Source organism: Erinaceus europaeus, chromosome 16, assembly GCF_950295315.1.
Source record: "Erinaceus europaeus chromosome 16, mEriEur2.1, whole genome shotgun sequence".
NCBI lineage: Eukaryota > Metazoa > Chordata > Mammalia > Eulipotyphla > Erinaceidae > Erinaceus > Erinaceus europaeus.
In genome coordinates, this window is record NC_080177.1 from 75,359,541 (window position 1) to 75,371,987 (window position 12,447).

Sequence of the window (12,447 nt, forward strand, 5' to 3'; positions counted from 1 at the left end):
AAGAAGGTGAGAAGGGGAGGGGAGGGGAGTGTTGAATTGCAAGGATCAGGGAGTCCATGGAGTGGAGTTTGGTGGAGGGATGTAGGCACTTTGGTGGTGGGTGTAGTGTGGTCACATAATTTGAAGAAGTGTGAAGTTGTACTTCTGAAACGTGCAGTCTTGTAAAACAAAACAAAATTGAAAAATAATGGGAGTCGGGCTGTAGCGCAGCGGGTTAAGCGCAGGTGGCGCAAAGCACAAGGACCGGCATAAGGATCCCGGTTTGAACCCGGCTCCCCATCTGCATGGGAGTCGCTTCACAGGCGGTGAAGCAGGTCTGCAGGTGTCTATCTTTCTCTCCTCCTCTCTGTCTTCCCCTCCTCTCTCCATTTCTCTCTGTCCTATCCAACAACAACGACAACAACAATAATAACCACAACAATAAAACTACAAGGGCAACAAAAGGGAATAAATAAATAAAATAAAATATTTAAAAAAAAAAGAAAAAAAAAGAAAAATAATATTAGCAGTGTTTTGTATTAAAAGTTTAGGTGTACTCATTGTTTCTCCATTTAAATATATTTAATTTATTTATTGGACAGAGGCAGAGAAGTTGAGAGGGAGGGTGAGATAAAGAGGGTGGTATGGATGGGCTGAATGGGCTGAATGGGCTGAATGGGGTGGGAGTCTGCAGCACTGCTGTACCTGAAGGTTCCCTTATGCAGGTGGGGACTGAGGACTTGAACTTGAATCTTTGCACTTAACTGTATGCACCACTGCCTGGCCCTATTACTTGATTTTTTTTTCTTAGATTATGGTTTAGTTTTGATTTATCTTTCTTGTACAGGCAATTTAACAGCAATGACTTATAGTATCTGATTTAATATTATTTGTCTAAAATTAAATCTGATGATACATCTATAGAAAATAAATATTGTAAAAAAGTTATGAAAATGGAATAGCAAAAAAAATATTTTCCTTGTATCTTTCACTCTACATTTCTCATTCACAGCATAATCTTGACTATCATAATTTCCCTTTTACATATTTCTCCTTTACTACATTGTATTAACTAGCATTATGCTGTGTTGAATGCTATGCCTCAATGACTTTTAACATTGATTTTTTTTTTTTTAACTAGAGCACTGCTCAGCTCTGGCTGTTGGTGGTGCAGGGGACTGAATCTGGGACTTTGGAGCCTCAGGCATGAAAGTCTTTTTGCATAACCATTATGTTATGTATCCCTGCCCTGATATTATTTTAATTGTTTCCTTTCTGTCCTTTAAGGATATTCCGTTAATGGAAACATTTCAGCAGCCAGAAGCTCAAGATCAAACAGAGCAAGGCTTACAGGTAAGTATTGAAGACTCTGAAGCCAAGTGTTTTTATTTTTATTTATTTAATTTGGCCTCCAGGACCTTGCTGGGCCTTCATGCCTACACAATTTCTGTACTCCCTGTGACCTTTTCAAAAAAGAGACTTGTGGAAGGTTTATCCTGAGGAGCTGACACCTAGTCGGGATGGCAAGGATGAGTGAAATCCCTTGAGGTGCTTTACACTAGAGAATGGACTGAGAATGGCACACAAAGTGCAGGGGACAACACGTGAAGAAGAATCTGACACAAAGCAAAGATGCAAGAGAAGACAGTGGCGTGGCACCAGGAGTAATAAGGTGACGGAGATGAAGAGCTCCAAGAACCAGGATTCACCAGGATGTAGGGTAGCATTCCTTTTCCAACATTTTTTTTTTCTTTTAAATTTTTATTTATAAAAAGGAAACACTGACAAAACCATAGGATAACTCCACACAATTCCCACCACCAGAACTCCGTATCCCATTCTCTCCCCTGATAGCTTTCCTATTCTGGGAGTATGGACCCAGCGTCATTATGAGGTGCAGAAGGTGGAAGGTCTGGTTTCTGTAGTTGCTTCCTTGCTGAACGTGGGCATTGGCAGGTCGATTCATACTCCCAGCCTGTCTCTTTCTTTCCCTAGTGGGGAAGGGCTCTGAGGATGTGGGGCTCCAGGACACATTGGTGGGGTTGCCTGCCCTGGGAAGTCTGGTTGGCATCATGCTAGCTTCTGGAACCTGGGGGCTGAAAAAAGTTAACATATAAAGCATAACAAATTGTTGATTAATCATGAACCTAAAAGATGGAATATTGCAGTTGAAGATTTGGGGTCTTCATTTTGAAGATAGCTAGTAGGCCTATTGTAGTTATATTCCAAAGGGCCTATGACTATACTAGTTTTTTCCTGAGCCTGAAATCTGATATGCAGGTGGACCCAAGTTGTCAGCTGGCGAGATGGTGTCATGGCTGGAAAAAGGGCTAGAAAGTTGGATCAGGAAAGAGACTAGCACCCAAATATGGGAAAGGTGTATAAATATTGTGGACTGTAGACCCCATTGATTTGATCTGCTTTGGGGCCCATATTTAGCTTAGGAGCCTATGTAACCTCTGCATCCCTGTAGATCTGAGCTCACATTTTGTGGTCATGAGAAGGAACGGTCCAAGCTGACCCAATATTGACCCATCTTCCTCAGGTGGTAGATAGAGTCTGCTATCCAGCCTCCCTTTGGAGGCTGGAACATTCTCTACCATTGTTGATCCACATTGAAAGCAAGGTCCTATGGGGCCCACAAAGGGGTCTATTGTGCTGTTCCTGATGGAAATGACCAGTGACAGTGGAGAGAGGGATTTATTCAAGGTCTAGGCTCATCATGTCTGTGTGAGAATCCCAGGACTCCCCGACTAGGGCCCCAGATGATGGGGAGGCCTGCTAGTGACTAAAGAGTCATCGTTAAAGTCTGCCAGTCTCTTGCCCTTATTCAGCTTTTGCAGTCCTTACTTTTTTATTTATAAAAAGGAAACACTGACAAAACCATAGGATAACTCCACACAATTCCCACCACCAGAACTCCGTATCCCATTCTCTCCCCTGATAGCTTTCCTATTCTGGGAGTATGGACCCAGCGTCATTATGAGGTGCAGAAGGTGGAAGGTTAGCTTTGGAGTGACTGAGGGAAGTGTAATAGGTGAGGAGGGTATCTAGGTCTAAGTAGAAATGATTCCATTAGGAACATGATGGTGTCTTTTTAGGTCTTTCTCTTTGCTTGCTTCCTTTATTGACTCACTGCAGACTATTGTGCACTTTTGCTTTCAGGTCTATATTTTGCCCTAATTTTTTTTTATTATTTTGCCCTAATTTATGGATACATGTGAACATATGCTCTATCTCATGGGACCTGGTCTATATCTAGGTTTGGGGGCTTTGTTAGGAAGTGAACCACCTGAAATGGAATTAGAGAATCCTATGAGAAAGGAAAGGTCTCGCCCGAGTAATGAGGCTGAAAAGTTGACATTCCACGTCTGACGTCTCTGGACGCAGTCTGAAGTGAAGCATGCTGAGTTGGTACTTGTTGCATTTATTAGGCTGGGATCAGCAGATGCAATATCATTTGGTATGAATTGAGAGAAGCATGCAGGAAAGTGAGCCCCACCCTAGAGGTTCCAGGACTGGGGCAAATATGGGCCCTATAGAGGAAGCGGGAGGTTCCTGCTATCTTACCTTTTCCAAGATTTTCCAAGATTAGATGAGATCAGGTGTTCAGGGTGCTGTGGCCATAGACCCAAGATTTTCACCTGATGGAAGATGAATTGTTTCATGTAGCAAGGGCAGAACTATTAAAATTTGGGATACCTCAAATGAACAGTGTGTCAACAACTTCTCAGATACCTTAGGTTCACAGCAGCGGAGTTAATTTGTAGCCTTCCGTCCTTGGGTAGCTATCTCTTCATGGCTTTCTCACATGGCCTGATTAAGATTCTGGCTCTCTCAGAAGGAAAGCTCATATATACATTTCAAGGACATATGGGGCCTGTTTCATTTTCCAAAGGTGGAGATTTATTTGCTTCAGGATGTGCTGATATGCAGATACATCCAAAGCTTGAAGTCATGGACCTGTTACCGCTACACCCCCTGTTGTTGATATTCTTTCTTTTGATTCTTCCTTGACAATGGAAACCATATTTAGAAGTCTGCCAGACCAGGGTGAAGATCTGCAAACATTTCTTGAACCTTCTTTAATATGTCACCAGGATGCGCTAAAACCCTTGAAAAAGAGAAGACATGAGTGACAAACCCTCTGAGAGCCAAAGAAGTGTGTCACTTGCTGTGACTGAAGCCTTAGAGCAGATCATGGAACAGCTCCAAGTTTTGACACAGACTGTTTCAGTCTTGGAGCAGCCAGTGACTTTGAGAGAAGATAAGCTGGAAGACTGCCTTGAAACCAACGCTCTGCAACAGAGAAGAGTGTGGACCGAGGCACAGGAAATGAATGTTTTCACAGGCACTCAAGAGGGCTGACCCAGATGCCTCCCGCAACACCACAACCATGTTTTGAGCATCATGAAGTTTTTTTTTTCCAAAGACTGAGCAACAGAAAACAAGGTAGAAAAGGCTAACTGAAGAACTAATCTGAACACACAGATCAATGCCAAGGACCAATCTAAACAGTTACCATTCTGATTGTAGTAATAAAGTGAAACATCTTCAGAGAGAAAAAAGTAAAAGATTTGTTTATGAGGGGATGAGTAGGGAGAGGGAGCAATAGATAGATAGATAGAAAGAGATCCAGGACATCATTCTGGTAAATTCAGTACCAGGGAGCAACGTGGGATCTCATGCTTGAGAGTTGAATACCTTATCTATTGTACTATGTCTCAGACTATGTAAAGTATAATTTTTTTTTGAAGTTTACTCATTAAGATAATACAGTAAACTCTGGCATCAAACAGTGCCAGGAATTGAACCTGAAGCCTCAGGTTTGCAAAGAAAGTGCTGTACTTGCTGAACAAGCTCCCAGTCTCAGGAGAAAAAAGCCACAGAATTCTGGCATAGTAGTATGACTGTGACATAGTTATATTTTCTGAGACAAAGGCTGAGGAAAATAATTTGCCAGTTTCCATGTTTTTCTTTTTTATTTATTATTGGGTAAAGACAGAAGAAATTGAGAGGAGTGGGGGAGATAGTGAGGGAGAGAGACAGAGCGCCACCTCCAGTCCTGCTTCACAGCTCCTGAAGCTTTCCTCCTGCAGGTGGGGACCCAAAGTTTGAATCTGGGTCCTTGTGCACTATAATGTGTGCTCTTAACCAGGTGTGCCACCACTTGGCCCCTCCCATGTTTTCTTAATTCACTCTGACTTTCCTTTTCTTTATTTATTTATTCCCTTTTGTTGCCCTTTTTTATTGTTGTAGTTATTATTGTTGTTGTTATTGATGTCATCGTTGTTAGATAGGACAGAAAGAAATCAAGAGGGGGGAGAGAAAGATAGACACCTGCAGACCTGCTTCACTGCTTGTGAAGCGACTCTCCTGCAGGTGGGGAGCCCGGGGCTGGAAGTGGGGTCCTTACACACGCCAGGTGCATTTAACCCCTGCACTACCACCCGACTCCCTGATTTTCTTTTTCTAAATCCTCAGAGGAAACGGACTGCCCCAGTACAATTTCAATAATTTTTGTAGTCACTTTATTGGCAGAGGGAAGATGCGACATGACTTTAAAAACTTTGGAAAGAACAATTTAAAATATCCTGTCACTTGTACATTTCTCAACAGACTGTACTTGTAGGACCTACTCGAACAGAATCAAGTCTGTACCAGATTGAACAGGAGGACACATCCGAGTGGGGCATCTCAGACGCAGAAAGCTTATATAAGGCTCACGAAACCCAGCTCACAGAGGAATCAAGTGAACCCTTGGATCATGAAAGGTCCACAGATGATGCCAAAGCGGTCAAGCAGATATCTTTAAAGGTGAGTAATAGGAATGTTGGAAACAGTTATGAGAGTTAGTTGCGAATCTGTAGTATGAAAGATATGGCCTGGGAGAGAGTCAAGGTGTGGGAATGGAAGGCAGTACTGTGAAGGAAAAAACAAAACAAAACAAGCAAACTATCAGCCCCAGAGGTAACAATTGCTCATTTGGGAAAAGGGTATTTGTCTTTAAGGGTTTTTAGTCAGTCCCCCAGCCCCCATTCCCCCAGGTCTCTGTGTCTGCATGGTTCCACAGTCCTTTTTCTTTTTAAATTTAGTTTCTTTTTATTTTATTTATTTATTGGATAGAGGCAGCCAGAAATTGAGAGGAAAGGGGAGACAGAGAGGGAGAGAGAATGATCCTGGAGATGACGCAGAGACTACAGCATTGGACTCTCAAGCATGAAGTCCCGAGTTCAATCCCTGGCAGCACATGTACCAGAGTGATGTCTGGTCCTTTCTCTCTCTCCTATCTTTCTCATGAATAAATAAATAAAATCTTTAAACAAAAAAAAAGGGGGGGGGGAGAGAGAGACATCTGCAGCCCCGCTTCACCACTGGCAAACTTTCCCCCTACAGTTGGGGACTGGGGACTTGAACCTGGATCCTTGCACATTGTGACATGTGTGCTCAGCTAGGTGTGCTACTGCCTGGCCCAGTTCCATTGCTTTGCTCTTGGTTGCCTTTTATTCTCTTTTCCTTTTTCATCTACCACCTCTTCCTCTTTCTTCTTTTGATGGAGAGAGAGGGGGAGACTGGGACCTGACCCATACACAATTTCTTTACTCTGGGCCACTTTGACATTCAGCTAGAAGGAGGGAGAGATGCCTCAGGGACTTTCTCTGTTGCCGTCTCTCCTCTTAAGGCTTCTGGGGCTTGAACCTGGGCTATGTGCTGATAAGGTAGGTGCTCTGCCTGTGAGATACCTCTCTTACCCCCAAAACACTTTTTAAAAAATTGTTTATTTATTTTAATGTATTATTTAATTTATTTAGGCTAGAGGGAGTGAGAAATTGAGAGGGAAGGGGAGGGAGGTAGAGGGGAGACAGAGAGAGAGAGAGAGGCCTATAGCACTACTTCACTGTTTGTGAAGCTTTCCTCCCTACAGGTGGGGGGTGGCAAGGGCTTGAACCCTGGTCCTTGTGCACTCTACTAGATGTGCTACTGCTTGACTCAAAAAATACTTTTAAGGAGGGGAATGTTGGGCAGCCCCCCTGCTCCATCCTCCATTATGGTCTATTTACACAATCATTGTTTTGCCTGAAAGATCCCCACCATGTTATCCCCTCAGGGCATTGCTAATTCCCGCCAGTTAAAACCATCCCAACAGTTGCTAAGGACGCTTCCACCTTCCCAGCATGCCTTTTGCCTCTCTCTACCCCCTTTCCTAGCCATTTCCGTTTCCGACTTGCCACTTCCGGTTTTTACCCTATAAAGCCCACTTCTGTTCCTGGTTCCATTCTGTTCTCTTCTCTTTTTCTTTCCTGAGTCCCGACCTGGAGAAGGGCTGGCGTGCAGGGCGGGAGGCGGCCATTTAGGTCCACATGGCTTAACCCACTGTGCTCACACCTGACTCTGGGACTCCGCATGAATAAAGAATTGTATTATCGCCACCAGGAGTTCCTGGATCCTCTCTCCCACCCGCAACACTAGCCTGGCAGGGGGAGAATCTAAGGCTTTGCAGAAATCGATCTAGAACTCCCCAGGCTTGAGATTTCAACATTGAAACCACGGTACCACCACCCAGATGGTTTCCCCTGAACCATCTTGAGGCCATCAGGAGTTGTAGCCCAGGGACCAGGACTGGATGAACTTTGTTTCCTTTAGATGTATACTCGCCCCTTATTATGCTAATGTGACCCAGATTCCTTTTCCAAATTCCTGTGTGTGGTTTTCATGATCTTTTACCATATTTTATGTCACCTTACTACTATTTTCTTTGTGCTTTCGGTCACTTTTTGACTTAAATCAGCGAGCTTATGTTAACATAGATTATTACGAGCATTTTAAATGTCACTTTTTATTGAATCACTGCAGATTATACTATCACCAGTAATCCTCTTGGACTGATTCATGTGGATGTCCCTTCTAGAGTAAACGATTTCCCTGGTCAGCTCCTCTCCTCTGGGTCTCCCCCCTCTCAACAATGGCCATGTTTCCACTGTGCTGTTTCATCCAGGTCATTTTCAGTTCTTCATTGTTCGCAGGTGCCCAACTCAGAGACGTTGGGTTTCTCTGTGGCTTTCCCCCGATTGTTCATTTCACGTGGTACAGGTTCTCCCAGCCCCTAGAGACAACTACTTATCACTTTTCTCTTCTCCTTTTCCTGTTGCCTCTATTGTATTGGGTCTTGGTGATCTTCGGTTTGAAGTAGTGCAGTTGCCTCCTGGCCTTTTATTGTTTCTGAAGGCCTCTTTTCTTAGTTTCTTCCTGTAGGACACTAGCAGACTGATCTTCTGGGAGTTACAGGGCCTAGAAATGATCCATACGTCATAATTGACTGAAAACAAAACCACCACTATTGGCTTGTTGTGACTGAGAAATCATTAAAAATTATTTACCTTTGGTAAATAGAAGCAGTCTTTCCTGGAGGTAACTAGAATTTTAAAAAAATTATTTAAAAAATATTTTTCTTTCTTTATTATTGGGAGAGACAGAGAGAAATTGAGAAGGAAAGGGGAGACAGAGAGGGAGAGAGACAGAAACATCTTCACCACTCGTGAAGCTTTCCCCCTGCAAGTAGGGGCCAGGGACTTAAACCCGGCTCCTTGCACACTGCAATGTGAGCGCTTAACCAGGTGCGCCACCACCTGGCCCCTTTAATGATGTTTTAAAAAGTTTTCAATACTTAAAATTTTTTTTTACAATCTATTTATTGGACAGAGACAAAACAGAAGTCAAGAAGAAAGGGAAGATAGAGAGGGAAAGAGATAGAGAGACATATGCAGCCCTGTTTCACCACCTGTAAAGCTTTCCCCCTGCAGGTGGGGACCAGAGGCTCAAACCCGGGTCCTTGGGCACTGTAATGTCCCCTCAATCAGGTGTGCCACCACCCGGCCCCAAGTTTTTTGTTTACCATGTGCTAAGTTTAACTTTGCTAAGCATTTTACATATATTACCCAACCCCACCACACCCTCCAAATAACAACATTGCTCTTTCATTTTAAAAAAAAAAGATTTTATTTATTTATGAGAAATGATAGGAGAGAGAGGAAGAACCAGACATCACTCTGGTACATGTGCTGCTGGGGATTGAACTCAGGACCTCATGCTTGAGAGTCCAAAGCCTTATCCACTGTGCCACCTCCCGGACCATAACACTGCTCTTTCATAACAATGACCAGCAGGCTTCTAGTTTAGTACGAGAAGATAAACTCTTAACTGGAAACATGACTAGGAATGGAGTGTCCCTTATAAAGTTGGGAGAGATGGTTTGATTAGGGTGGGAAAGAGACTGCTGAACAGAGACCTACAGTGTTTGAAGGGGGAGGAGGAGAATGATTGACAAGAATCTCCCACTTATTGTGGTGGGATATTAAGGCCCAAATCAGAAACACCAGAGAAAACAGCACTGAAAGTCTCCCTATGAATTCTCCATGAAATCTTCACCAGGTATTACTTATTTATTTATAAAATGAAGATATTGACAAGACCATAGGATAAGAGGGGTACACACAGTTCCCACTACCACAACTCCGTATTCCACCTCCTCCCTTGATAGCTTTCCTATTCTTTATCCCTCTGGGAGCATGGACCCAGGGTCATTATGGGGTTCAGAAGGTGGGAGGTCTGGCTTCTGTAATTGCTTCCCCTGCTGAACATGGGCATTGACAGGACAGGTGGATCCATACTCCCAGCCTGCCTCTCTCTTTCCCTAGTGGGGCAGGGCTCTGGGGAAGCTGGGCTCCAGGGCACATTGGTGGGGTCCTCTGCCCAGGGAAGTCCAGTTGGCATCATGGTAGCATCTGGAACCTTGTGGCTGAAAAAGAGTTAAAATATAAAGCAGAACAAATTGTTGACTAATCATGAACCTAAAAGCAAGAATACTGCAGATGAAGATTGGGTGTGTGTGTGTCTCTGTTTTAGAAAAAGCTAGTAGGTCTATTTTAGGTATATTCCAAGGGGTCCATGGCTTTACTAGTTTTTGCCTGAGCCTGACAGCTAACATGCAGGTGGACCCAGGTTATTGTCTGGGGAGATGGTGTCATAGTTGGAAAAAGGACCAGAAAGCTGGATCAGGGAAGAGGGTAACTCCCAAATATGGGAAAAGTGTATAAATATTGTTGACTGTAAACCCCATCGATTGGATCTGGGGCCCATATTGAGCGCAGGAACCTATGTAACCTCTGCACCCTGTAGGTCTGAGCTTGCATTCTGTGGTCACGGCTAGGAACATTCCAGGCTGCACTAATTTCAGGACCCATCTTCCTTGAGTAGTAGAGTATGTTGCTCAACCTTTGAGAGAATGGAACAGTCCCTACCATTGTTGATCCACATTGAGGGCAAGGTCCCACAATTAAAATAAGGGGGTCCATTATGTTGTTCCTGGTTTCACCAGGTATCTTATATATACTGTGTTAGCATCTCAACATCAGCTATTATCCATGAACTTTACCTGCTTGATCATCTGCTGCCGAAAGATTAGCCTTTAGCATCTCTGGTGTAGGAATGAGGAACAGACTTTAGCAAGTCAGGTGAGATTGATGCAGCTGGGGTCTCAGGGAGACTAGAGGACTTCTTTTTGAATTTATGCATTTATCTATTTTTACTGCCACCACGGTTATTATTGGGGCTTGGTGCCAGCAAGATGAATTCACTGCTTCCATTTTCCCCCCCATTTTCTATTTTTTATTTGATAAGCTAGAGAAACTGAGACAGGGAAGAGGAGATATAAAGGGAGAGAGAAAGACAGATACCTGCAGACCTGCTTCCCTGCAGGTGGGGAACAGAGGCTTGAACCTGGGTCCTTGTGCTTAGTAATGTGTGTGCTCAAGCAGGTATACCACTGCCTGTTCCCCACCCCTGACCCTTATTTTGACATAACTAGAGATGAGTTAAAGAAGTAAGGCCAAACTTCCACTGCTCAAATAGATACTGGAAGGTCTCATTTAGTAAAAACCCCAAGCTAGACATTTTATCATTCTCCAAGCACCACAACAAGTCATTAAAATACAAAAAGATAATTTTAATAATTTTTTACCTTACTATTTCTGATGACTTTTTTTTTTCTTTACAAAGCTCTGCTCAGCTCTGTCTTATGGTGGTACTAGAGATTGAACTGCGAAACTTTGCTGCCTCAGGCAGGAAAGTCTTCTGTATAACCATTATGCTAGCTCATTAGCTTCAGTCCTACACTTGAAGCTCACTAGAATAACACAGGTTGTTAAGAGTTCTAGTTCAATTCATGATCAACCAGAAGAGGGATGAGAGAATGGTGACTCCTTGAAGTAACGGCTGACACAAGAATCTATGAGAAGATCACTGAACATTTTAGGAGGAAAAAATGTGTAAAAAGTGTAAATATTGGGGGTCAGGTTCCCCACCTGCAGGGAGAGGGGTCATTTCACAGGTGGTGAAACAGGTTTGCAGGTGTCTGTCTTTCTCTCCCTGTCTCTGTCTTCCAGTCCTCTCTCCATTTCTCTCTGTCCTATCCAACAACAAAGACATCAATAACCACAACAATGATAAAAACGACAAGGGCAACAACAAAAAGAAGAAGGGAAAAATAGCCTTCAGGAGCAGTGGATTTGTGGTGCAGGCACCGAGCCCCAGTGATAACCCTGGAGGCAAAAAAAATAAAATAAAATAAAGAAAAAAAAAAAAGTAACTATCACATATCCTATGATTGTAAAAGGAAAGAAATTTAAGAGATGTTGCATGTGCTGAGTCTCCCCCCCCACCGCCAGTTCTCTCAAAACACTTATAGGTGATCTATTACATTCGGCATTCAAGAAGTAACACAAAGGATGAAAGAAGAAACACATCTCCACAGAGAAACATACAAGTGGCATGTGGCTACCACAGTTTTATTAAGAAGTCAGGCTCCTGAATGAGTGAGGCCTGTGAATAGTGCTGAGAATTAAAAAGGGTTTTTTTCCCCCCTTATGTTAGTTTTGGAGCAAAGAGAGAGAGAAAAGGAAGGATAACCCTGTCACTGTGGATGAATAGCGTGATGACAACCGATGACAGAGCTGCCTTGATTGATTTTTAGAAAAAGGCTGAGGCTTTAAGTCAACAGAAATAAGACAAAGAGCAAAAGAACCTGATCATCATGTACTTTCCTTCTCTTAAAGCTGACAAGGAGAATTACCTTTAGAAAAAGAATCGATAAAAGAAACTTGAAGTCCAAGATTGAGAATAAAAGACTTTTCAGAGGTGATTTAGATATCCGAGGCTGCTGACCCTCAGGGACAGGCTTGAATCTGCTGTGTCCCAGGCTGCAGTGACTCTGAGGTGCTAGGATGGGGAGCCTGGCAGTGGAGAATCTAAGTTTTTACTTTTTTTTTTTTTTTTAAAGGGCAAGTCTCTGTAATGTATGCATTGATTTTTGGACAAAGCCCTGGAATGATCAAATGAACTACTTAAAATTTTTTTTCTTTTTATTTATTTACCCTTTTGTTGCCCTTGTTTTTTTTTATTGTTGTAGTTATT

At 43.0% G+C, this 12,447-nt stretch overlaps 1 protein-coding gene across 3 annotated transcripts in view; it reads left to right on the forward strand.

Moving 5' to 3' along the window:
- TTC6 (tetratricopeptide repeat domain 6) overlaps window positions 1-12,447 on the forward strand; it is a 201,418-nt gene that overhangs the window by 77,484 nt on the left and 111,487 nt on the right. For all 3 annotated transcript variants that reach the window (XM_060175452.1, XM_060175454.1, XM_060175453.1), the window contains exons 3-4: window positions 1,267-1,332; window positions 5,599-5,796. In XM_060175452.1, coding sequence (XP_060031435.1) covers window positions 1,267-1,332; window positions 5,599-5,796 — 264 coding nt within the window. The remainder of the gene's footprint in view (window positions 1-1,266; window positions 1,333-5,598; window positions 5,797-12,447) is intronic.